The sequence below is a fragment of the Corvus hawaiiensis genome, chromosome 7, assembly GCF_020740725.1.
Source record: "Corvus hawaiiensis isolate bCorHaw1 chromosome 7, bCorHaw1.pri.cur, whole genome shotgun sequence".
NCBI lineage: Eukaryota > Metazoa > Chordata > Aves > Passeriformes > Corvidae > Corvus > Corvus hawaiiensis.
Window position 1 is genome coordinate 26293723 of NC_063219.1, and position 27765 is coordinate 26321487.

Below are 27765 nucleotides of genomic sequence, written 5' to 3' on the forward strand. Positions count from 1 at the left end.
TGCTACTCTGCTCCACTATCTGGTGTTATATCTGAATATGTGTCGCAGAACTTTACATTTGTGACAGCAGTGTAGTTCAATGAAGGGGAATTTCTGTCAATTTCTGTCAATTTCTGTCAACAGCATTTGCGGTATGTTTTACAGATACTCTTTGTGTTCAGTAGAATATTGTTCACTTAGGGTATTTATTTAGCATAAAACAAAGTCTGATTATTCTGTGGGTTTACTTAGTGTAAAATGAAGTCTATTTAGTAAAAATCTTCATTCTTTAAAGATTAACAGTTGTCATGTTTGCTAAAGGGAGAACAGTCTGTCCAGTGTCATTCTGCAGTAAGGTGCTTGTCTGCTGTAAGATGTAAATGAACAAATACGAGGCAACCATTGCTTGTTACAAGCATTTATGGCTGCGTTTAGTCTTCTGAATAGTCACACAGAATATCCACTATAATCTTTAAGAAAGTGTGCTCTTTGCAAAATAGTGTAATTTCATATATTTCTAATCAGCTTGTCCCAGTTTCCCCTTGCCATCTAAAATAGCAGCCTTGTGTTAAATGGCTGAGTGCTGCAGACGTTAGGGGAATTGTCTTATTAGTAAAGTCAACAGTGTCTGTATTCTGGGTTACTGAATATGGCTGAGTCCTAAAGGTAAATTAGTTGCTTCATAAACTTTAGTGATGGGTTTGGAGCAGACAAACCTATCAGTACTACTGCGCAAGATCACTTATAGTGTATATTACATTTTTATGAATCTTCCAGCAGTGATTTAGGACTGTCCTCCCCAAACTATTTGCTCTTCCTTTCTTTTGGCATCTGCCTTACAGTGATGGTACATTTGTATTGGGTAGAAGTGGAAATACTGAGATGCAGGCACTTGTTTCCTTCTGTCACGGGAAGGCAGAGGAGCATAGCAGACATAACTAGCAAAGGTTTGAAATAATACTGCTCAATGCATGTGAGCTGGATTTAAATTTATAAACAGACCATTGGCCCTCCTGCTGGTGAGGAAAGACTCTGGATCGTGTTTTAACATCCTAGCATCACAGACTTTACCCTACTGCAGCTCCCAGAAGAAGCCATTTTGACTTCTCCTATCTGCTCTGTCTCCAGCAGCTTGCTCGTTTGTCAGTTAACCCCTCATTTGATTAAATATATATTAAATTAATCACTAACTTATCATTTTCTGGATGTAGTTCAAAATGTGGTAATACGGTGCCATCTATAGGAAGGAGTGGTGGGGAGGCAAAGAAAAAGGAGAATGATGGCATGGCTCTGAAAAGGGGCTGGTTTGTTCCTTTTTAAAATGTTTAGAAGCAGTGGCTCTAGTGTTAACTAATACAGGCACTTGTTAGCCTCAAGCAATACAAGTAGGAGGTGAGAACCTCTCACTGCAATGAGGTATTGATTCTGGAATTCAGGGAGAGCCATTCTGCCAGATTTCAGTCAATTGCTTGAGTCCACTATCCTGAGATGTGCTTACTCTATAATTTCCACCCCCACACCTCCCAGCTTCTGTCACCTGTACCGGGTTTGAACTGAATGCATAAATAACTAATATACTTTATTGCAACTCCTGTCAGCTATTTTTTTACTGTTATTTTCCATATCAGCAATTACACTGTTCCTATAAGATTTATTTTGCTCTGGTAGCATGACATGTGATCCCAGAACCATGCCCCTGGGTTTGGGCTGAGCTCAGTGTGAACCAGTGTCATAAGTGCTGGTCCTTTGTGCGGGAAATTTGACAGTCCTTGGTGTTGATAGGTATTTTTTATCTCAAAGTCAATATTTAGCTGTTTATCCTGGTATTGAAGATGCTCTGATTTCAGGATTATGGCATGATAGCACTGATGCCTGTCAGGATGTACATCACCTCTGCAAGGTACTCTTGGGATGGTGCTCTGTGCTTCACAGGCGTTGTGCAGCAATACAGAGGATCACATGGGTAGAGGAATGTGGGATGATTTTCCACAATCCTTGGTGGCTTCTTCTGTAGGAAAGAACTTTGACTTCAAAGCCTACTATTCACTAACCCCTCCTCCATCAGTGAAATCCATTTGCAAGATGCTAAAGCTGACAAACGGCCATGAAATGGAACATTAAGGCAGGGGAAACACTGGATGTGTTTTCAAAGCTGTGTAAGCAGCTGTGGCTCATTGATTTTGCTTGATGGTGCAGGAGCATCACAGTCAGCATTTTCTTGGCTGTTTCCCTATCGTTTGGCAGAAAAGGTCACCTTTTTAACTTCCTAGTTAAAGACTCTTGGTCATGGCAAGTGTCTCATTAACACCACTGACAATTTTCCCAAGTGTGGAGCAAAGTGTCTTAGCTTTGAGATGACTATGTCTCCTGCATGATGGCTCTGGAATCAGTGATTCAGTGCCTTGTGCCTTTCCTGGATGTGCTTCATCAGTTGGTCTTCAGCACTGTCCTCTTCAGTGCCTTTTAAAAAACTTGAGGGTATTTGTTTTTATCATTCTCTGCAGCCTATTTTGGTTGAAGATCTCAAAATAATCAGGTTTTGGACCTTAGTGGGTAATTATTTAGTTTCATATGTGGTTCCCACTGGAAGCTAACATGTGAATCTTAAACTTCTGTTCAAGTATTCTTTCACAGATCTGTTAAGAGTGACCAAAGTAGCTCCCCAACCCTTGTTTTGGTAAGATTTTGAGGGCTTGTCCAGGATTTGCAAACCTCTTGATGTCTTACAGGTTAAATACCTCTTACCACGTGCCCAGAAAGCAGCATGTGAGCAGCAGCGCAGCGAGGATTACTGAGCTATACAGTCAGGTGCCCCGGCACAGGTCACTGCTGCCTCTGTACAGCTCTGTGTGAACACACACGGCCTGGCAGTGTCTCAGAGGGCATCCGCTAAATACGCACAGGTCATTTATGCATCTCATACACAATGGTTCATGCCTGTAAGGTTACTGTTAAATCGGTACAAAAGTAATTACAGTGCCATGCTATTATTTAGTCATTGGCTACTTAGACTGCAAGGGTAGCTGTAATAGCTGTCCTGCTACGTATCAGGGACTGCTTCCTCGCTGATTAATTGGGGATAGCATCCTTCTTCCTTGCATGTATTGAGTGCCTGCGGGAAGCAGGTGCCTCCTGCAGACAGCGGTCAGTCTCTGCCGGGAGAAATGGGCGACCTGAAGGCGGCAGAGCGCCGTTCTGAATTGTCCTAAAAGCGTGCACAGCCCCTGTAAGAGGCCAGTCAAGGCAGCGTGTCCTGCGCCGGACTGCGGTCGGGGCCTAGCAGAGGCGGGGGATTTGTTGCAGTGAGCAATGGCAATGGTTTTACGGCCGTGCACCTTCCCATCCTACTCTCGCACGGCGCAGATCCCGCAGCCGCGGAACGGCTCTAGGTCGGGTATCTCTTACGCTCGCCTGTCTGGGACCGGCAGCCGCTCCCGACGGCGCTGCGGCAGCGTCAGGAGCCACACGGCCCCGGTGCGCTTAGCCCGGGGCTGCCGCGGAGGGTCCCGGGTGGGACTCGAACCCCGGGCTTGGGGCCCCGGCGCGCACGCGCCCCCGCAGCCCCCGGGCGCGCGCCGCCCCCTCGCCGTGACGCCGCCGCGCGGTGACGCCTCGCGCTCCCTCTCCGTCACGGGGCCTGGCGCGCGCGGGGCGGAGCTCGCGGGCGGCAGCAGCGGCGGCCGCGGCGCTCCACGCCCGACGGGACCCCCGGCCCGGCCCCGCCGCGGCCGCAGCGCCCCGAGGCACCTGCCCCGCTCCCCTCCGCCCGCCGACTCGCGCCGCTCCCTCCGCGCCGGTCTCGGCGCCGCCTGTCACCGTCCCCGCCGTGCCCCGGCGCGGGCAGGCCCCGGGCCCCTTCCCCCCCTCCCCCGGGGGGGGGTGGGCTCCGCTCCGGAATCCTGGCCGGTCCCTCCGCGCCGCCCGCCCAGCCGGGGCTGCGCCCGCCGCCGCCGGGCAGCGCGGGGGGTCCCCGGCGGCCGCCCGGCCTCCGCCGTGACACAGGTCGGTGCGTGGGAACCCCGGGGCGGGTTTGCCCGGGCGTCTTGGGGGGCCTTGGGGCGGCCCCGGCGTCTCGGAGGTGCCCGGGCTGGGGATAGCACGAACCCGGCCCGGTGCAGGTGGAGCTACGCGGTGGTGTAGTTGTTTGCGGTGCCGGGAGACACACGTTAATGTTACTTCTATTGCCGCTGCAGTATCTTAAGTGTTCTACGTGCCTTACGAGTATTTTTCTATGTCACCCTGAATCTTCCCGTGATTGCTCGCTGATGCTGTGGTTTGTCGTCTTTGAATTGCTCTGCAGTGGTAGTGCTATGAATTGGGTATGTAGGTCAGATTCTGCGAGATGTTTTTGTCAGGGGAAAAAGTGAACGTCGGATTATTTATTCCCGTGTCGCTTTTGAAGTGCATTGCAGCACTAGCAAGGTTGGGGTTTTTGTTGTTGTTGTTTTGGGGTTTTTTTCCCCCTTGGTTTCTCTTGCTTCATAAATCTGGTTTTAGTTTTTGGCTGTGGCATTACTGAAGATCAAAGCGCTAAATTAGCTGAGCACTTCTAAGATGTGTTGTATCATGAAGTGTCCTCTAAGAAGGTGGTAAAAGATAATAGAATTCTGCCTTGAAATAAGGGGGATTTCTAGTCCGTGCAGAAAATGTCTCTTAACTATAACGTTTCTTTAAACAATGCAGCACGTTGCAGAGCGTTAGAGGCCTTCGGAATTGCATTGCTGTGTGTATGGCAGAGACATATTAGCAGAGTGAATGTCTATAGGCTTGTCTTGTACAACATCCTTGGGTTCTCTCGTGGCAAAGCACTTACTAATGGAAAACCCTAGAAAGTGTTCTTTCTTATGGAGTTCCCTGTGGATATTTTTAAGGGGAGGGACATTGGTGAGCTAGTATTAATGCCACACTGAAAAACCTTAGAATAAATTTTTTTCATTGCTATTTTTTCCTGCTTTCACCTATACCTTTCCTTACAGTGACTGTGTAATTAACTGGTTTCCTTAGAAATCTGTTTAAAAACCAAAACTTGCTATAATTGCTGTTTCCTTTACTCTGTGTTCTATTACGACTGCCACCAATATATATTGAACCCAGATTTGATTCAGGTAGTGAAGCTGTATATAGTTAATTTTTTTCCCCAAGGCTTTTTTGTATGTTGATAAAGCAGAATAGGAAGATAACGTTTGTCAGATTGACTCATTGCTTGAGAAGAAAAATCTGTGTAGAGTTTGGTTTGATGAACTCTGTGTTGGTGTTTGAACAGGTGGTTTACCTGGCACTAATAGAAGACTAAGGTGAAGAAAACAGATGCTTTTGCATTGCTTACCTTGGCTTGCTGAGATTTCTAAATAGTCAGAGGAACCTTTTTTTTCAAGATAGCTTGGTAATCTTAGGAGTTTTTATAGTAAATGTTATTAGGTAGAGAGCTGTGACAGAATTTATTAATGTGGTGAAATGAGCATTATGTTGTTTAGTATCAGTAGTCAAGCTTTTTTGTTTTGTTTTTGCTTTATGTTGATAAAACTAATTTATGGTAAAAATGAATAACCTTTTGATTTTGGTCATAGATGTGTCAGTGGTTCTTTGCTATGATTGTTGGGAGAGCTAGTCAGTGCCAGGCTTGTGGAATTAAAGCCTAGTGATGCTAAATGCAGGAGAGATTGTTTTATTATAAAGTTGTCTCTGGAGAAAACAAGCAAATTGGTCAAGCTCTAAATTTAGGCCACAGTTACAGTTTTTACTTCACATTTTTTCCTGATCATTTCCTAAAAGAAGTTGTTCATATTTGGGTACAAATCAGAATTACTGTTTTTTAAAACCTTGTCATTAATAATAAGTATTTATGTAGAACTATGGAGAAAAAAGCTTTGTAATCTTGGTAATCTTAAGTTTTGTATTTTTTTCTGTCCTCTTTACTGCAGGCTGACTTTTTACTTCAGCAAACTAAACCAAAAGTAATGAGTTACATGTAATCTGGTTTTGTGACAAGTTGTTCAGTGGCTCTCTAACTGGGCATCCTCTAAGCTTAAAAGCAATGTTTTCTTGTAAAATGCAGCCTGAGTATGATAATGGACTGATTTCCTTCATTTGTTCCTCCTCTTCTTCAATGCACAGCTGAGGGTGTTCTGATCTATGGAGAGGTACCCATTTAGTTTGGAGTAATGAATGTATTTTCTAGTAATAACTTCTTAGATGTTTCATACTACTAACATTATCCTTTATTTAGACTATTGGGAGAAAAAGAAATGATGAAAATTTGACTGATTGATGTAGTTAAGTATATCTTAAATACATTTGCAGAAAATGTCATGTGTTTTCATATGCATGACAAGCTAATGTAAGTATGTATATTGCCTAGTGACTCTAGGTTTATCTAATTAGCAAGCTATTAGGTTTGCTGTCCTGAAAGTTGAATTTCTAAACGTAAGCTTTTAAGATTCTGAAGTAGAACTGACACAGTATTAAATTAAAAAAAAAAAATCTGTGAATTCAATTGAACACACTGATTTTTCTGTGGGAAGAAAGAAAAATCTCTTTAGAGATAAATAGTACTTTTGCTATTTTAATATTTTGGGATTTTGTAGTGCTAAGGTCAGAATAGATCCTGCGTGCTATAATTGCACACAGCTTGCAGAATAACATTGGACACATGGGAACATGTTCAGAATGCAGTGTGTTAGTTGTGATTCATTTCTCACTTCTAGTTCTTGACATGACATCTTGATTTAATAACATGACAAATGCAATTTATGGCTGTATGTAAACCCATTTTCTTAGACTAAACATGCTTATTTGCAGGTTTTTCTGGGATGTTTTAATATATTCACCTTAAATGTAATCTTTTAGAAGCTGCAGGAAGATTGGTGACAATAAGAAAAGGAAAGATGGAGTTCTGTATTGTGATATTGCAGGGATTTCCTTGGGAAATGGGAACTACTGCTCTAGAGATACTTGACCCACAAATACACGTGGCATAGTTTAGCACCCAGCTTGATGAGGTTATTTGAGGTTGGACTTACTTGAGTGAGGCCGAAGCAGAAGTATCTGCACTGTCCTTTAAAAACCGGGAGCTGGGAATTGGTAATGCAGGGAGGCCTGTAGAGACATGTCTTTGGCCCATCTGTTTGTGAAGTCTTACTTAGGTCTACTTCTGTATCTCAAATTATTGCATATTTTTTAAGATATACCAGCAAACTTTAACTCAGTTTTTCATGTGAAAGGAAAACAATTTTCTTTAGGCTAAAGTATTTTTTCTTTGCTGTAACTTTGTTTTCAGCCATTTTTTTCTTTGAATCCTTCACAATATCTTTCTCACTGGCTTCTCTTTCTGTATTTCCATTCATCATTTGTCCATTTTTGTGGATTATCTGCAGCAGTAAAAGATGCTGCTTTTGTTTTCCTGCGGTGATTTGTGCCAAGTACACTAGCAATCTGGCAACAGCAATGTAATAAAATTCATGTGCTTCAGATGTTTATATTGGAAAGACTGTACTTTTGAAGCTCAGGTATGATAACACTGATGAACATTTCTCATTTGGATGAAGGAAGAAATGATGGATGTGTAAGAAGGGAAGGGATTTCATGAGGTCAGCCCCCAGCAGAGGCAGAAGGAAATATGCTGAAATCATGTGTGACAGACATTTGTCTGATCTTCTCTTAAAAAACTCAGAAGAGGGGAATACCACACCTCTTCACTGGTCTATTTATAGCTGGTACATGACTATTATTGTTGTAAGGAGGCTTCTCTTAACATTTAACTTAACTCTGTCTTGGTGCTAGTTAAGCCACTTAATTCTCATCCAACTCATATTACTCATGCAGGATAATGATTTCTGTGCTCTTTTCACCAAGTGTTTGCATATCTGAAGACTTCCTCTGTCTCCTTTTATTTCAGACTGTACTGAACTGTGCAAACAGTTTTTGTTGTTCACTCTTACTGTGCTCTGTGTGATCTGTCTGTATCTTTTTCAGAGTTCTACAGACAGTTTTTGAGCAACAGAGTAATTAAGTTGCTCTGTAAGTAGCAGAAGTAACATGACGGCCTTATTAAAATGTCATTCTAGGGTGTGTGCATGCAGGTACGGCTGGGTTTTGTTTTTGTTTTGTTGTTGGGGCTTTTTTTTTTCTTGCCAACGCCATCAGGTTCTTGACTCCTGCATTTGCTAACACAGGAGCTCGTACTAGTGTTTGTTGTATCAGTTATCTGTTTCTTCATATATATGTATTAGAGTTACCTTTCCAAGGAATATAACCTTATACTGTATTGAATTCAATCTTTGTTTTAGGTTAGTTTTCTTCTATGAAGCATTTTTAGACTTAGCAGAGTATGCACTTGCTGCTCTTCCATATCTGTTTACCAGCACGTGCAATCCCAGGGGCTTTTGAACATAAGCCTGCTCTATAACGGGAAATTTGATTGAGGACAAGTTCTCCTAGGGTTAGACACAGCTTCTGTTGGCAAAAGTGTGTCCTTACTGGTCTGTTTTATGCATGTGCTGTCTTTTGAAGTAAATCATATTGCTGAGGTAACTTCTGTCAGCGTAACTGTACCTGAACAAGCCTTTTGCCATTTTGAGATGTCTTATGGTCCAGTGATGTAGCAGAAGAAATTTTTATCCTATAAGCATACTTTATTGGAAGAATTGCAGAGTCAGCTATGAAACAGATGTGTTCAGCATGTTCCCTGGTTTCACTCCATTTTATCTGACTTATGTAAATGATTTTATCCATAATTATTGAGGCTAGATCACAGAGGGGACAAATTTTGCAATTCTTTCAGAAGTGCGTTCTTCACAAAAAATTAAACGGACACCAATAATGAGTATTAATGAAGACCTTTTCTAGTTTCTTGCAGGAAGAAGTATTCAAGGAGTCAGTGTTAAATACCTCTCACTTCTCCTTAAAATTATTTAAAAATAATTTAGGCAGGAGGTCTGTAAATGCTAACAGTTTAAATGCCATGTTACCAGACGTAACTATAGTCTCATCTTTGAACAAACATTTGAAAACTGGAAAAATCTAGATCAAGCTGTTTAAATTTATAAAAATAAAAAAAAGAGAACAGAGGGCTAAAATACTGACACAAGCAGAAATTAAACTTCTAAAGGAAAATCTCAATAAAATACAGCATTCTATTGAGGAACATGAGAATTGCCATCCTAAATATTTTATTAATGCAGTGGCTGAAAACTGGTAAAGTTCAACCTGTATTTAATTGTTCTTTTGTTACACTGACTGTGTTTTCAGCATAAGACTTTTTTTTAAAAATAAAAAACAATTTGAATAGCAAACCTCCATGGGAATTTTGTTTTATTTTTTTCCATAATGGCTTGATGATAACTGTCTTGGTATATGGCTGGGTTTAGAAAAGTGTTTTTTCCACTGCTGGTAGCAGTAAGCACAGTAACTTCAGGCAGGGATGAGGTGGCTAATGTAATGACTTCTTAATGACTGAATTAACCAATGCCTTGCTGCCGCAAGTTCCTTTATGGAATAGCTGTTATGCTTCTGTGTCTGTGATGCCGGCACTATCATGAATACTGAATGAGACTTTCAAAAGAAGCTACTGGTGAACTGTCTGGCAAGTTTTAGATAAAATCTTAATCCGTGATGGAATCAAAGAAAAGATAATCCAGTATTCTTCCCTCAATGATGAGCATGAATGAATGCTTATGGAAGAGTGAGAACAGTGTAACCATACTTAGCTTGAATATTCTTTCAATCCCTAATTATTTTTAGTAAAGGCTGATTCTAAATCTGGTGTAGTTTTTGTGTAGCTAGTAATGTTAGGATTTTTTTTCTCAGACTTTTTTTGCGTGCAGCTAAATAAATGTCTGGCATCCAAATATCCTTTCGTAAGAAATTCTGTAGGTACGTCAGTGGTTCTAGTTAAAACTACTCTTTTTTAAAAACTTTGTAAACAGTTGTACTGAGTTCCTTTGGTACCACCTTTCTTTTGGAGGAGAGTGAACATTCTCTGTCTATTATAACAATACATCTCTCTGTTCCTTGTACAGTTTTGTAGCCCTTTGTCACTTTCTCCCCACACCCAAATGTTGTTGAAACCGGAGTCCTAACTTGCCTATTTCTTTTCCCCTGTAGAACCCATTCTATGCCTTTGATTATACCTTTTCCTAGTTTGCTACATACTCTTCTGGAAGTGAAGGTCTCAGGAATGCTAATGGTGTTAAAGATGTGAAGACAGTGATCTGTTTTGCACTTTCTGTTCATAATTCCTAACGCTGGCTTTATATCTGAGCGTTGGCAGTATTCAGTGCAAAGCCCATTGGTTTCTTACATGCCGAGTTGGACCCATTGCTCTCCTTCCGCCTCTCCACTCAACTTGCATCACTTTCATTCATCAATGCTGGTAGTTAACCTGCTTTATTGCTCAGTCCTCTCTCTGATAAAGACCACCACCTCTACTGTAGTCAGTCCTCTTCTTGCTCTCCCAAATAATAGGCATTTCAGAAAGCTCCTGTTTCTTGGATAATTTAGAATATGTTGAACAACACACACTGTTCTGGAGGCCCACTGGCATCCTCTTCCTTCCTTGTGAAAACAACTGTTTGTCCTATGTCTTCTATATTTTAACCAATTTATTCATGCAAGGGTAGACATTCTTTCTTATGCTGTGACTTCAAGAAGGCCTTTGGTGAGACTTCTCCAGCACCATAAATCCAAGTAGACCATGATACTGAGTGAAATCAATTCTTATGCGTGTACACATAGTGCACCAAGATTTGAAAGTGAGGATCTCTTTTTGGAACAGCCATATCTGCTCTTCCCTGCTCTATCACAATTATGCATATACATGTTATTGTAGTTTATTTGTTATATGTCACACTTAATATTGTGTAATTTCCTGAAATCCCTGCATTATGCATGTCATCTTTTAGAGAATCTTTTTCAACGATCCAGATCTGTGCAGTGGCTAAGAGGGTTGATTCCAGCATGAGTTCTTGCTCCTTTCTTTGTGTTGGCATTGATACTGTAGAAATGTAAGGCCAGTTAGATAGGCTGATTATTAATTAAAACGTAAAATAACTCTTTTCAGCTGGATCATCTGTTGGCTCCAGATCTCCTGCTTGTCATTAAAGTTCAGCTGGACAGTAGCAGTTACTGTAGACAAGCAGGACTAGTCTCTTGACACAAGTGCAACCTTGGCAGTGGACCAATTGTCTTAAAGGTGATGGTTAGAAGTGGGCACAAACATAGTAATCCTTTCTCTGGAACTTTTGAGTCTGTAGTTAGCTTACCTTATTATCTGTGTTTATTAGGATTCTTATATTTTTATCACTTGAGGTAAAAGTGTAATAATAAAGCGTCATAGATCTCATTGTAATTTGGTACCCACTGCTAAGGGCTGTGCTAGGGCAGGTTCAAGAAGGAAACCTTATGACAATACGTTGTCTTTGTGTCTTTGCATTTGATTCTGGAGTGTTTTGACAAACCTAGGTTTCTATTTTTACATTTTGGTTTAAATGTTAATATGAGGGTTTGAGTTGAATTATGATTTTTTTTCTGATTCACAGGAAGCTAAAGATTATTATTAAAAATGTAAAGTGACGAGTTTGTGCACTTGGTAGTTTAGCAATGTCTTAATGTGTTGGCCTCTGTGAGTCGTCTAGTTTAAAACACAGTGCCTGTTGCATATGGGTAAAAGCTTACAGATTTGTCCATTTAGACCTGCTCATTGAGACTTGCTTGCTACAAAAATGCTGCACAATCGTGTGAAAGAATATTTGGATTTTGCGTAGTATGTGTTACCTATGCATGTGCACAAGATTTTCTCAGTTTCCATTAATGTATATTAATTACACACTTACCTGTCTTCTTGGTGGTATTATTGAACTCTGTACAGTTCCAAGTGTGACAGGTCTGAGTCTGTCCATATCTGGGGCTCCCTGGTTCAATTCATAGCTATTTGTTGTTGCATGTTTTATTCTTGAATTAGAGATGGATTCAGGAGTGCTTTTTCTATGCTGTGTTGGAAATCTGCATGGCTCATGAATGTCTTATCTACTTAAATATTCCATGTTAGTGTATTATGAGATTTTTTTTTCCATTTTATGTTTGTTTTGAGGATAGAAAAAATGAGCTGACTGAATGTATAAAGCTAATTTGAATTATGATGAGAAGAGCAGGTGGGGTACTTAATGAGGAAGAATTGAGTGTGAGCCAGGAAATGCATTTTAGGCAGAAGCTCCAGGTGCTGGTGCGTCATTGGAGTAGGAAAACATTACAGCAAGGCAGCAGAAGATGAGAAAATTCATATTTATATTACTGTACTCTGGATTTCCTCAGTGTATCACTGCCTTGAGTAGTGTGCAGGAAGAACTGTGCTTTGAGGAACAACTGTGCTTTGAGGAATGAGTAAGATAGTATATAACAAAGACTGTTCACTGAGGAGGATTTCTCCTTTATTTCTTGCAAAATTTGGAAGATGGAGAGTAATTGAGACTGAGATGTCTTCATGGTGAAGACACAAAAATGTTCTTGGAGACTTAGATTCTGTTCTTACTGATGTCACAGCAAAATGCCAGGTGGGTCATATTAATCAGAAAGGCTCATATGTATCCTTGTGTTAATTGGTTTTTGGTACTTGATTTGAAATAGTGGTGATGTGATTTGCAGCCATGATTAAAACTCAGAACTGCTGCAACTTTGAAATAGTTGAGTTTTGCTCTGAGTGGAAGATTCTGTCAAATAAGATTGTTATACTGAAGAAAAACAAAGCTTTGCAGTTTCAGTACCTGAAGATAGATATTAAAACTAAGTGTAGAAATGGAGAGTGGGTTTATTAATCTGGCTTGTTTCCCAAAATGCTTCTATTTCAACCCATCGCAGTCACAAAACTGGAAGGTTAACTGAAAAGGATAGAACTAGTTACTGGAGGTGCTTTCTTCTGTATGTCCTCAAAAGCTATATCTGGCTGGTGATTCATACGTCATCGCTCTTGTACATTAGTTGAAATGCTCCAGTTGTTTGCAATACTCAGTTCTACTGGAAGACTGCAGTTTTTTTCTAATGTACTTTATTTTTGCTCATAGAATATTGTTGATAGAAGTAGTTTGTAACGGGTTTACTCTTAAAATCCATTTATTTGTCGCTGGTTGTAGCACAGTCTTCCATTCTTAGAGTAGTGAAGGTTGGTGGAATCATCAATACTGGTAGTACTGGTAGGATTAAGTTTGTGTACTGTGTACAGTTAGTTCTTTGGCTGAACTGGTGATCTCGAATGCTGTCACAAGGATGAGAACTAAACTATATTCTTTTAGGATATATGCTCTGAACTGTCTGTTGGACAAAAACCCCTCCAAACATTTACCTTCCTATAGGATCTTGGATAGAGGACATGCAGATTTGTGAGGATTTGTAGTGAGGAATGGTTTTTGTTGTAACACCTTTAGCCCTTCTTCCCAAATATTTGGACTTGTTAGTTTTAAGTTTGGAAAAAGCTAACACTGATGCCGCTCATGGCAGCTTCCGCGTAAGGGCTCCAAATGGTGGCAAGAAGTGCTGAGCTGAGAGCACCACTTGATATTTTTGGAAGGAGACACAGAAGCACCTGAATCTGATTATGACACTCACTGTAGTGCATATTTCATGGCATTCTGGAGTCTAAAAATTTCATACATGTGTTTTGTTTGAGACACCTTCTATACAGCTACTCAGTTCACATAAGATAGTAAATTAGGATAAAGTTACAAACATCACTGAAGTGTTTTACTGTGTGTGTTTGTGGACACTCTAATGTTATCTTAATTATTGAGTTAGCTTTAAACACTTTTATGATGTGACTAGCACTAAGCAGTTTGTTTAGCATATAGCCCAGCTTATGGTAAGGAACGTGATCTTCGTGTTGTGGTGCTCTGAGGCTTTCCACCCTGATGCTGCTGATAAATTTCCAAGATGTCACAGTGCTCTGGAGGCAGTGATGTGGTTATTTGTAGCCCAGTGAACTGTGTCTCTTACTTTTTATGGGACATACCTTTGTGAGAAAATCTGGTCCTGGATAAGCAAGGAGGACGGGCAGTCAATTTGCAGCCAGCCAGTATGTTCTGTTGCAAAATTGGCAGCGCTAACATATTTTGCAAGGTGTCACTGTGGTGCCTGTCTGCAAGTTTCAGCTGCTGTGACCCTTCCTCAATTCAAAATTTTTAAATTTAAAAATCGTGAACAGATCTTGAGAAAGCATAATGACTTTCAAGAAAGATTTGCTTGATGTATCAGCAAAGTAATTTTTCAGTTAAGTTGAGAAATGAGTTGTCAAGTGCTTTGGCTGCTGCAGAGGCAGTGACATACAGGAAATAGACAAGTTCTGTAAAACTCGAATTAGGTGAGGAAAGTGATCTTGTTGAGGAAAGTAGATGTCTTTCTGTTTGAGGCCAATTACAGTCTTATCTTTTTTGTGTACTTGAAATGGAGTGGGCCTATGAAGGGTTAGCTAATAGCGGCTCTTGATACTGCTTGGAAAGAAGAGGTTCATTCAAAGCAGGAAACTTGCATTTAAGTGTCTTGAAACTCTCTATGCTTATCTCTCCCTATCAGCTGTAAAGGAAGTGTAGAGAGATTAGCTTTCCTAGACTACGGTTACTCTTTGTGAATATTGCTGTAAGTGTTAAGATATTTATCTCAAAAGCCTAATTTTGCTATTAACTCATCTTGAACTGCTGCTTTGCATTTTTATGAGAACAAGCCTTAAAAACTCTGGCTTTACATTCTCCATCCTTCCAGCACATTGTAAGTTTTTCAAGTCAAGATCATGGTTCATCAAGATGATATATGTTACATGACTCTGTCAAATTACAGTTTATAGAACAGCAGGAACTAAAGATTTAATCTGAATGAAGTTTTACTATTGTCACTGGGCATGCTGCATCCTTCAATTAATTCTGAAATCTCATTCTCAAGGTAATTTGAGTGAGAGCTGCTTTTAGGGTGCTAGAACTGACCACACTGATTTTCGAGGTTTTATTCTTCCTAGAACTGGGAAGGCACCATCCATAAATGTTGTTCTTTATGCAAGTCTGGTCTGTTTTATTGGTTTGGGGGTTTTTGTTACTTTTTTGTTTGTCTATATATTAAATTGAACTCCGGAAGGAGTACAGCTAGTAACCTTTCTTTTCACAGAATAAACAAATACTGAATCATGTCTGTAGCTGTTTAGGTGAGGTAAGTCTGCATGCTCCTGTGGGCTCAGTGAGACATTAATTCACTTTCTTTTGCCTGCCAGGAAGATTTTAAAAGTCTTCAGGGTAAGAAATCTCAAGTCTGCACATCATAGAGATACCTGATACCTCTGTAGCAGCCACAAAGATTCTGCTGCCTCAGCCATCCCACACTTGCCGTCTGCACAGAGCACTGTGCCTGTAGGTTGTGTACAGAAGCAAGATGGCTTCTGCATACACTGCATTTTTATGCACACAAGGATTCCACTATGACTCTTTAATGCTGTATTGCACTTACATTAGATAGTTACACATTGTGATTTAATAATTCTTCTCAGTTGTTTCTTGCTGAGACCGTCCAATCTTGTAGCTGCAACTTTTTTTCCAATTTCCTAAAAGCTTGTCTTTATGTTAAAATGCATTCAATGCAAAAACACTACTGAGTGAATGTAATAAACCACAATATTTAAACTTGCATGAGATACAGCTTCTAATTGGGAGTGGTGCCCTCCTGGTTACAGGAAGGATAGAAGTTCAGAAGGTAGTCCTGTCAGTTTTAGCACCATAAATGCAGTTCATCTCATTTTTAAAGTGTTTAGTGTTATTTTTAATCAATAACAAATGGAGAGTAACCACAATAAATTATTATATGTATTTAAAACACTTAATGGTATTTAAATACATTTTGCTGGACTGCAACTGTTTTCAAACATGATTCAGGTAATTTCCTTAAGCCATAACTTGTCTTATCTCATTCTGCCTGCCTGATCATTGTCAGTCTCCAGGGGCCTGCAGTGGGAATCGTGTTCATTGGTGTTTTCTGCTAAGTAGGAATATGGATCTCTTTTTTTTTAATCTATCAGCTGAATTTCCTGTTATTTAATTGAGGTTTTAAAGCAAATAACTCGAATATCATGTGATACTTAACCAAATATGTTGAAAAACCCTAAGTAGGGTAATTGCTGCAGTTAGTTCTGTTAACTAATCTGTAATTATTTCAAGAAGACATATTTTGCTTGGCAGTAGTAATAAACCTTGAAATTGAGGCATTTGCTGCGTTTTGCATTTATTACTATGGTAGAAACCAAGCTAAGTATTGCAGTATTTTATTATCGATTGCTGTGATAAGAACAATTTGCAGCTTTTGGACCCTTTCCTTTATCATTCTCAGTTATTTATACAATATTTACAATCCGCTAGAATCTTCTTGTTTTCCAGGCATTTCCAAATACTTGCAAGAATGATCCAGAAAACAAACCCACTGCTTTTGTGAAGAGTGTTAGACTTAAAAATTCCTGGATCACAAATTTTAAATGTTTGATTTGAAGCCTATTACATACTGCATTTATCTCTTTGTTCTTGTTGGTGCTGAAATTTCTATTCCAGTAACACTATGGTGTGGTTTGCACTTAACCTCTAGATTTTTTTCTCAAAACTGGAACAAAAAATGGATGCTGGCTATTTCTTTCTGGTTTTTTATCACCACTTGCTCTTTCACTATCTTAATTCAGTAAAGACTTCTGAGGGGTTTTTTACCCCTTAATATATTTTTATTAAAATTTTTTTAAGGTGTTAACTATGAGTGAGTTGATTGCTATTATTTTATGAAGCCCATCATGCTCATAGAGGTTGGTGGCTCTTGGTACTCTTTAAGGTTGTTTGGTCTCTGTAGAATACGTTAAAATAGCTTGAGGTGCTGAATAAAGTGGTTTAATTAGAAGAGAGTGAGAAAATTCAGGGCAAAGTTTGGATGTATATTGAATAAGCTACATACAATCAAAACAAGAATTAAAATACTTTTTAAAATAAATCCAAGTACTTTTGCAGGAAATAAGCCAGAAATGTTCTTTCTGTGAAAATGTATTTGATGTGTTTATGTTTCTCCTGTCGAACAGTCATTCTAGTGATGGAAGGGTTTAGTTCAGCTGTTCAGGACGGAACTGTTGAATGATGGTAACTATGGAAAAACATGTAGTGAGGTGCTGCGTGTAGCAAGGTGGGAATCGGCCTCTTCTCCCAGGCAATTAGCAGTAGGAAGAGAGGAGATGGCCTAGGGGATGTGCCTGGGGAAGTTCAGGTTGGACATCAGGAAGAACTTTTTCCTCACAAGGGTTGTCACGCATCGGAATGGACTGCCCAGAGAAGTGGTGGAGTCACCATCCCTGGAAACATCCAAGAAATGGCGGGATGTGACGCCTAATGCTCTGGTTTAGTTGATGTGGTGGTGTTTAGTTAAAGGTTGATGTTCCAGAGTTGATGGTCTTGGAGGTCTTTTCCAACCTTAGTGATTCTGTGGTTCTATAAGGTAAAAATAGAGGGGAATGCTGTTTCTGTCTGATGCTCCTCAAGTCCAGGACAGGACTCCGTCATTCCTGAATTACTTCCCTGGTCATGAGAGATGCTGCTCTAGATTGTCTTCCTTGCTCTAAGGTGTCAGCTGGCAGGGCTTGGTTGGTTCTGCTGTTTTGCCAGTCTCTCCTAGCACAGCACAGCTCTCAGTGAACGCTCTCAGTGTGTCCTGTCCAATGCAGTTAACCTCAAAGTTGGGATAAATGAAGGGGGAAAGAAAGTGCTTCAGAATAGAAGAGGGCACATGAGAGAGAAAGAACTGAGGAGAGTATTACTGCTCTGTGGCTCATGCCTTTCCTGGTATGCTGTTGACAGACAGGATTTCTCCCTGCTGGCTTTCAGACCTAAAGATTCCTCGAGGCGTGCAAAGAAGGCTGGAATCAAACATTGTAACAGATACTTCCTAAGAAGCATTTATCCATTCATTCCCTTGCTGTATATTTTAATTTAAAAAGGTCCCATAGTACTGTGACAGGAATAATATTTCTTTTATTTAATTCACCCAGTTAAATGTAATTTGTAATGTTCCAAATTTGACCCACTGAGTCCTACTTTTTGTTTTGTTTTGCAAATGTTACCTTAATTTAGCAATGTATCATTGGCTTTTGATTTGGATTAGTTTAATCTTTTTCTCCCTTCTCTCCTCTCCCTGTGAATACCTTTTTTATGTATTATTAGAATATGTTAAAGATCCAGGTTTTTCTAAAGCTGATCTCACATCTGATGTGTTACTGTTAGACGTTTTCTCGTTACCGTTCTTCAATTCTCTTTTTTTCTATCATTCATGATTTTGTGTTACTGCTGCTGCTTTCATATTCTTTGAAAAGGATGGCTTTTTGTCCAGTGTTCATTTGTGTGTATGTCCATATGCAATCCTGTTCTTTATGTTCATTTCTATGGAGTTACCTTCTTTTAGGTGTCTTCTAATGTCTTGTAACAATACTGATTGCTATGCTTGTCACACTAGGTAGTGTCATTATTGTCATTTATGCCAACAGTTGCTTTGAGTTATGAAAATGGCTACAGAAGTTCAGATTTAGGTATTACTCTTTGTCTTGTTCACAGATACTGTGTTTATTTTTTTTTTAATAAAAACCTTAATAAGCAGTTCTGCACATTATTTTGGTTAAAGGTTAAGTAGGTATATTTGACTAGGTGATCACTTGAGATTTTGTCAGCCTTGCTTGCTGTGATTTATAAGAGGCTGGCTGTGTGAGACCAACCATTTGATTGTTTAAGAATAACATTTTTAGAGTAAAACCATTTTATCTGGCTCATTCTTCTTGCTATGAAATAAAATTTCATAGTCTTACTTTGTATTCTGATTGTCCATTCTACAGTCTGAAAAATTCCCTGTGAAAGCTCAGTCTTCATTTTTGCTTGGCTCTTTCTGCATCATCTATTATAGACAAGTGTCTCTGAATAGCAGTGCGAGCAGATACTGTTTTCATGTTGTTTTGGTTTAACTTGCTCATGTCTAATACAGTGTAAATCTGACTTAATCTTTACCTGGGATTGAAATAATTACAGTGCATCTTTCTTATTTTGAGTTCACATTATGTCATTCTGCTTTGGTATAAGGGTTGGTAACCATTTATCCTTGCACTCATTTATTTTAGTGAAAATTTAGTGGAGGGAATTTATGTCCTTGAGATTCTTGCCCCCCACTATTGAAACAGGCTTGGGCTCTGAAGATGTAAAGCACCTTTCTATGTAGGTAGAGTGTTACTATGTTAGTCTGAATTCCTTACAAAATCAGGCTAAGCTAGGTTGCTTGCTTCACTGGGGTTTTTTTGTTCTTGATTTAGTAACTCAGAGGCACTGTGTTGTGGTTATTATAGAAATGTGTGTGAATGGGCAATTAGCTCAGAGTGTCTGAAGCAGCTACATTGTCTGCATGACTTACTTGTCCTCAGGCTTTGTTTCATTTGCATTGAGAAAGCCACTGAAGAAAGAAGATATCCAGGCGATTCTTGGAAATTGTTTTTAGCTTTCTCAGATTCTGAAAGACTTCCAGACTCTGGAAGGTGGCTGGTGGGAAGTGAATCATGAATATGAATCAGCATCTCTCCACCCTTATATCCAAAATTCTGTTGCTAGGATATTCTTCTTTGATGATGTGATAAGAGTAGCAAACACCTTTTTGAAATTCACTCTGTCATCCCTTCTTTAATTATATTCAAATTCAGGCTGCTTGTGTCTCTCTGCAAGACCTTGACATAATTTTATTCTACCTTTGCATCTGCTCTTTGTGTTTTGCAGCCTTTGCTTCTCCTGAGTCTTTCTCCGAGTTTCAATTTTTTATTTCACTTCCTTTTTTTTTGTCTTGGATTGTAATCTACTCTTGTGTGTGCGCTGTACTGATGCTACTTTGCAACCAGGGATTAGGGTATGCTTTTTTACCTTTCTACTGAATGTATATATGCTTGTTTAAAAAATGTTGATTTTTGTTAGCTTCCTTTTACTCACTCTCCACAACCACCGTGTTGTTATAGCCCATTGTGAAAATGATCAGTTAAAAACAGAAGTCTTTTTTCATTTCCCAAGGTGAATTCATAAAGGTCTTCATAAAATTGGGTCAGAGTCATGTTTCTAATTGAAATTTTAATGTTGCTAGCTTATTTTTAAAGTAACGCTAAATGCTAACACAGAGGTTGTTAAGGTGACTGATTATACTTCATGTTTGAACAGAGAATTTTGGTTAAAAGGAGCGATAAAGTAAGAAACATAAGTTATTCAGAGAAATTTAATTTTCTTAAGTTGGCTTTTTTCCTTTTAAGGAATAAGAAGGAACTGGAGGGGGAAATATATGGCTGCTAGCTTATTATCTTATGTTCTAGTGAGACATGTCACAGATTAATACTAAAGAATGAGTTCTTGTAGCTGGAGGAACTTGGAGGAGAAGTTTCCTAAGATGTTTGTTCTTCAGCCCTGTGTGAGCCCTTAAGCTCAAATATCTTCAGCTTCCAAGTTTTGGGGTTTTTTCAGCTAGGTTGAGGAAGAACGTGAGGGGTGTTTTTGTGTGGAGATGTAAGTTGGTTTTATTTTCTTCAGGTGTGGTAGAAGATTTAAAATGCCTCACAGAACTATTGTATTTCTTTGAAATGCTTACAAAGAAATACTACAGCAGTACGTCATCCAAAGTCATGAAATACATTGTTATGTTTTATGTATTAAGACAGCTAATTAAAACAGACATTTTATGAAAATGGTATTAGCTTTCATTTTAAGACAGTTGGATCAAATACAGAATTAAAAAGATGTTTTATAAGCACTTTAGGGAATAATTTTTTGGAAGATTCTCCAAGACAATTGCTGATACAAAAAACGTAGCATAGGAAATCGTGTAATATATGTTCTTCTTTTTTGAATTCTTGGGGATGCAAAAGGTGCAAAGAATCGCTCATGGGGAAAAAATGTTTGTTCTGATATTTAAGGCCATAAAGGCAATTAATCCCAGTTCAGTAAGTAAATCAGATCTCCTGGCATCTTGAGTGAGAGCAAAGACCAAAGATACAGTCCTTATTTTGAGTGATATTGGCCACTATCATTCAGCAAATAAGTGAAAATTCAGCCCATTTTCCTTTCTGAAGATTAGTACAAATCCCCTGCTTTTTTTGTCTTCATGAGTTTCCTTTTGTGTTACAGAGCAGCAGAACCGTTTTCTTTTTTTGTTTGCTTGTTTTGGGTGTTTTTTTTTTTTTTTTGAAACAAATTTTTCTGTCTCCTGCTGTGGTGGTATCAAGAGACTGAAGACCCTATTAGTAGTAAAAGTTGTCTGAGGCTGTTGGCAGCCCAGGCCAGGTTTACTTTTCACACTCTTAGAGGTTTTAATACTTTACAAAGCATTAGATGGGAGTTTCTTTCCCCCAGTACTTGGAAGCTGTTTCAGGTACTGTTGTGAGGCTGTCCATAGACTTGGGAGTATGTAACTCAGAATACACATCAACTGTATTTTCAGCTTTCTTTTTGTTCTCATGTGCTCTTTTGTGTGCTCTTTAATGGAACTAGTTTCTGATTACGTAGTGGGAGCTCTGGGTTTTCCTTAGAAGCCCAAGCTGCTCTTGGTTATTATGGAGCTTGTAATAGATGGTAGTAGGTGACTCATCTGATATATAGGTAAAAGGCAGTATCCTGCAGAGACCTTCATATGGCTCTCAAGTCCAAATTTCTTTCTGAAAAATATGCCATAAGTACTTGAAGCTTTCTAGTTCCACTGAAATGAATGCTGCTCAAAAAGACTGTTTTCATGAAATAAGGATGTAAGAGACAGTGCTGAAAACTCTTATATGTCTAATTGAAGATGCTCAGAAATCTTTTGGAAAACTGTAATTAATTTGTTGTTACCTACAAAATTGGCAGAATATTCAAGCAAGAAACCTGGCTGGTGCTGAAAGAGCTGGCCCACCTCCCCTCTGTTCTCAGCTATGTGCTCCCACTGGTTGCCCTATGGTGGCATCAGGGGTCATTTCACACTGGTAAGAAACTAAACCATAAGAAAATAACTTTCGTTTAAAAAAGGAGAAAAAAATGAGTCATACTCTATTGATGTAGCTCCTTGAATGAACTTGGAGGGAAATCATCTGTTTTATCAGAGTAGGGTAGATCTTTCGCCTCTTGAGTCAGAAGGAAGGATGGTCCACTGCAGCCAACAAACAGGAGGAGGGACACCGGCCCTCCTTACTTCTTTACAGTGACTGCTTAAGAAATTAGAGAGTTTTATTATCTTGAATTAAAAAAAACCTACTTTTTTTTTGCTGTGTTAGTCTGTATTACAACAAATCATCTCTGTTTAGAGAGATGTGTTTAGTTTTTTGCTGTTAAGCTCCATAATGGCATCTTATAGAAAGATTATTTTAATTCATACTTCATTATTGGTTTTTTTTTTTTTTTTCAATTGGCCAATTTTGAAGATATTGTGATAGACTGGATTTGTTCATAAATGTGGCCCTTATGTTTCTGCTTTTCTGGATAACATATATTGAATATTAAAAGTTAATACCTGGTGTCTTCCAGAGCCATTTGCTTTCAGGGAAGTTAGGATATCTGTGTTATGTTCTTGAATTATGATGAAAAATAACACTTGAAGTTTTCTAGTTTATGTAATCAGTAGGTATTGACGACTCTTGATCTGTGCTGTGAGTTTCATGTGTATTTATAGATATGAACTATATGTATGTAGTTCTGAACACAGAACTTTGAACAGCAGTTACAGGGACCTGTAGAAAAAGAATTGGTTCTTAATAATCTGGAGTTGTGGGTAGCCCATGTAGTAGAGTGTTACTGTTAATTAAGCTACTAATCTAATCATCATTTGGGGGTGTAGGTAGAGATTAAAATCAGATGAAGTCTAGAAGAGTATTTAGCTCAGGCTTTGTGTATTCAGAAATTATAGATGTTACTCAGGCTGGTGAGGCTTTGGGGGCAATATCTGTTTTCTCCACCCATCATATGTGTGTTTATGCAAGCTTATTTGTAGTTTATATGCGTGTTTGCTATGTAGAATTTTAGAAAAACTGCCTATAAACAATGAAAAGTTGACTGTTTTACATGGCTTTGACAACTTTAGTAAGTGTGGGCTTTTTTGGTTTTGCATTTCAGGAAATAAAATAATGCTAATGAAGCAACCATTTCCCTGAAGTTTGAGTTTTCAGACTCACTGCCATAATGGGTAAGTCTTCTGTGTAAAAATTTACTACTGTTCCTACGAAACGTGTGCTTTGGCTGTTTAACACAGTGTAGCAACTACATGAAAGGCAGTGTTGAGCAGCTTCGCTAGTATTGAAAATACTCCTTTTGGTTTTTGGATTTGGGTTGGATTTTTTTGTTTGGTTGATTTTTTGGGGGGTTTCGTTTGTTTGTTTTCCTTCCTTGCAACATAGTACTTTTCCCTCATTATGTGATAACTTACAGATTCAAGTTTAGGAAATTGAGGTTCATGGTATTAGGGTACTGAGCAATACTTACTGTGCTCTAAGTGGTAATGGCTGTTAGAAAGAACCAAACTCAAAACACAAAGTCTGTGTATAAGAATTTTATCTCATTGCCTTGTGTCATTACAGTGCAAAGCTACTTCTGTGTAGAGGGCCTGTGTTGTTCTAGTTATGTAGCACATTTGTTTTACTTTAAATTGTATGTCAATTTTTCAGGTTGTTTGTTTTTAGTGAGTTGACCATGTTACTGTAATCATTTATCTGCTCCCTCCAAAAAATCCCAGCAAACCAACCAACTACACCACACACATTTTTGTATTGCTTTTGTTTATCTTTTAATGTTATGCTTATTTTTTCTAACTTTATGCTTAACAATCAAGTTGCTCAATCTAGGAATACAGCACTCTTCAGATTTCTGATATTATCCAATGTTTCGTGTGAGAGAAATGGTTGTTGAGTCATAGTGGATATTTAGTAACTGTAGATGCTTTGCCACAGTACTTTGGTTTCTTTTGTATAAAATATGCAATCTAGTGACCACTGGGAACTCCAACCAACTGCTAAAGCATTATTTTACTTTTTGCATTGCTGAACACTAGAATAGGCCATAACACAATAAAATAGTTCAACTGTTTTAACTCTGGCAAATTTTGAAGTGTGTTTTAGTGTGAGAAATGAGTAACTGAGCTGCAAGAGCACCTTCAGTTCTGCCATTAAATATTGCTGGTAAAACTTGCTTTTATAGATTTGCACATCTTAGTAGAGTTATGAATAATGACAGCAGGAGTGATGATCAAAGTTACTAATTTTCAGACCAGCTTTCTGATCCGTAAGGAATCTGTTAAATTAGAACACTTAAAACCCACAATTTCCTTATATGATAAATATATTTGGTTATATTTTAATCGAATGTGAAGGAATTCTCATTGTTGCTGCATACATGGGATGCTTGCTTGCTGCTTTCAATGCTGAGCTTTTCTCCGGTCCATGTTTGAGAAATACGGTTCTTTGTAAATCACAGCATTTAGCAATGAATTCTTCAACAAACATATCCATTGTGAAGGAGCATGAAGGCACACAGTCAACACCTCTGGAGATAAATTTCGTTATCCAGTGTTCTTGATATATACTGAGTGCAGTACTATTGCTGTGGCAAGAAATTAATACAAAATAATAGAAATAAATTTCTCTTAGTGTTGTATGTACAGGCTTTTGAGTTCCTAAGTGCTTTCCTGGCTAAAGGAGCATTGCAGTTCTATGGCAAATCTTGTCTAACAGGACATCAGGACATCACAGCTGCAGCAGATGGTCAGATTTAGGATTTTTTGTAAACTTGAAGCCTAAGTTATGTAGCATTCCTGTCCCTAAATTGTCCCCTGGGTTCAGTGCTTCTGATTCTCCGTGTGAATTCTTCCTTTAAGCCCTAAAGCTGTCTGTATTTTCAGTCCTGGTAAAGTTATGTGGTATTTTGGTTTTGGTTTGTGGATTGGTTTTTTGTTGCAGTGGGGTTTTTGTTTTGGATTTTTATAATGCTCCATGGGCTATCAGCAGATGCTCAGGCAGTTGAGGTGTTCATGTGGGAGTTTGTGTATGCTTCCTGTGGGCATGATCATACCTGTTCAGGACAGAGGAGAAGTAGTTCAAAGGAACTTGCTTTTTTATTCTTTGTTTTATGGAAGGGAGCGGGAAGTATTATTTCTAGTAAAAATCAATGGATATTATTTGAATTGAAGTAGACAAGGCTTTCCCCTGCATCCCCTTTCTCTTATTAATACAGCCTGTAGCTGTATAAAGTTTAGTCTTTGTTATGACTTCAGTTTTTTTATACCTGTTACTGAATTTACGGTTACTGATTAAGCTGTTTATTTCCTTAAGCACTGTTAATGATAAATAAAATAAAAATGTTTGCAATGTGGCAACGATTTTTTTTAAATTTGGCAATTATGTATTGAAGTGTAATGCAGACTCTTGGGTTTTAGACCTTTAGACTAATGCCTGTCTAATTGTGAAATTAGACAGTAATGCCCTTCAAAAGTAAGTCTTTTACACTTGTCTGGTCTTTTTCCCTGAGCAGATGAGCAGCAAGCTTTGAATTCAATCATGCAGGATTTGGCTGTGCTTCATAAGGCCAGTCGTCCTGTATTGCCCCAGCAAGAAACAGGAAAACCAAAGTCATCTTCGCCTAAGAAACAGGTAATCTTCAATATCCTCACTAATGTACTAAACATGGGATGTCCTGCTGTGACTTCTGTAATTATTTTTCTTGCCAGACCAGTGAGCATACCAGAATGAGCTGTTAGTCTCCCACATGTGCTGCCATTTTCTTTGTTCATGTTCTTCTATTAGCAGCAAAATGAAATGGTGGCATTTCAGAGCAGGTCATAGTGTATGCTTAAATAAATAAATTGAAGATTATAGAGGTATTTATACTATATGTAAAGTGATTTTATAGCTGTTGCTATTATTATATTGGAATGATTCTATTTTAAAATACCGAGGAATAAATTTATGGGTTTAGTAGATTACCCAGTTGTCACCTATATCATACCAAAGAATGTCAGGACAGAAGCAGAAATATGCTTAAACTCTTTTACTGCATCTTTGGCCTCAATTTCTTGTTCGTGTGCTGGAAATGAGAGTTCTTTCCAGCTGCGTTTTTTTTCTGTACATACTGAACACAAATGGAAAACTAGTAAATACTTAATTGATAGGTTTGAACTACTATGTAGATAGAGTAGGAGAGGATGTAGACTTCTACCCAAATTGAGTTAATTGTATGTTCATTTGATTGGATCCATAGTTTACAGTTCAATAAACTTCAGTTCGTGCTTATTTTAACCTTTTAAAAATCAAACTATTCAGATATATTTGCCTCTTAAACTGTCAAAACCAGATGGCTATAAATTTTTCATTCTGTGCTTTGAAAGTTTTGAGAGTTCAGTGTATAACATAGTGGAGCTTTGCTACTGTTGTGGAGCTCACATCTGAGCTGTGCCTTTAGGCATAGTGGTAACATGCATGTATGATCCAAAATGAATTGAGTATAATGCATGTTTAGGAAGTTAGAAGACATGTTTATCACTGTTTCAATTTGTGGATTTTGGAAGTAATCATTTGTAAATCAGTTCTTTTGGAAGATGAAACATTATTACTTGGATAAACTTTGTGGCTGAAGGCATTATTGTTTTTCCTGCAATAGTTGCTAATACAATTTGATTCTTAAAATGATGATTTTGCAAAGCAATTTTATTTCCATGTAGCTGCAAATATATACAGATATGGTTATTGGGAAATGTATTGCACATGTGGATTTCTGTGGTAATGCTTATGAAACAAGATCTGTTTCTTAGGCCTGGAGTGCTCAGCTGCAAAGTATACGTAAAAACATTTTATTGGTAGCTAGAGCTATCTGCCTATTCAGGATAGAGAATTCTTTGATAACCAGTTCCACATTAAATATGAAGTCATAAATCTGTTATATTAACATATATTGATAGAAAATAATGTGTTTATTTACAGAAGCATTCATTGTACTTCAGAATAAGTTTTTGTATTTTTAACACTTTCTGGTTTTTAACTCTTTAAGCCTCTATCACGTACCTCAGCAGAAGTAGCTTGTTAAAATACTTGATATGTTGGAAAGGACATAAAATTAATAGGGAATTTAGTTCTAGTGTAAGACTATTGAATGAGAGTTCATGGGCTTCATCAAAAGAGGTGATAACAAACTAATAGTGGTTCCTTTATCTCTTTTCTTACAGAACGATGTTAGAGTCAAATTTGAACATCGAGGTGAAAAGAGGTAAGGAAACAGTCTTGTCTCTTAATTATTTACAGAGTTTTGTTGTGCTCTTGTCATAAAATTTCAAATTAACAGTTTGAAGTGTTTCAGTTCTCTAAGTTTTTTTTGTTTGAGCTTAAATTTAATTTTGATATGAACACAATTTAAAGAGAATTAACTGTTTAAAATGTGGGTTCTAAGTATGCATAAATACCTAAATATTATACTGTAACTATGTCGGATGTAATATCCTTCATTTGCTTACCCTTCAGATAGATGTTTGTAGTCCTGAACAATTACTTAGATCTCTAGAATAGATCTCAAGTTTGAATAGACCAGAAAATAAATTTTTGTCCTTCACCGTGTGTGTAATAATTGCATGCTAATTTATTGTTACTGTAATACCCAGAGGAAGAGCTTGGATTGTACTTCAGGAGTGCCAGTCTGACAACTGTAAGGGGAAAATTATTAGACTCAGATTGTTTTCATTTAGTCAGTTAAAATTTATTTGTATTTTGTTTATGAGAGGTGGATGATGCACCTGCTTAAA

At 38.4% G+C, this 27765-nt stretch overlaps 1 protein-coding gene across 2 annotated transcripts in view; it reads left to right on the forward strand.

Moving 5' to 3' along the window:
* The first annotated feature begins 3917 nt into the window (after nucleotides 1-3917).
* MAP3K2 (mitogen-activated protein kinase kinase kinase 2) overlaps nucleotides 3918-27765 on the forward strand; it is a 53245-nt gene continuing 29397 nt past the window's right edge. The window contains exons 1-4 of one of the 2 annotated variants that reach the window (XM_048309241.1): nucleotides 3918-3981; nucleotides 23103-23172; nucleotides 25509-25627; nucleotides 27196-27236. In XM_048309241.1, coding sequence (XP_048165198.1) covers nucleotides 23169-23172; nucleotides 25509-25627; nucleotides 27196-27236 — 164 coding nt within the window. In that variant the 5' untranslated portion in view covers nucleotides 3918-3981; nucleotides 23103-23168. The remainder of the gene's footprint in view (nucleotides 3982-23102; nucleotides 23173-25508; nucleotides 25628-27195; nucleotides 27237-27765) is intronic. The other variant, XM_048309240.1, reaches the window with a different exon arrangement.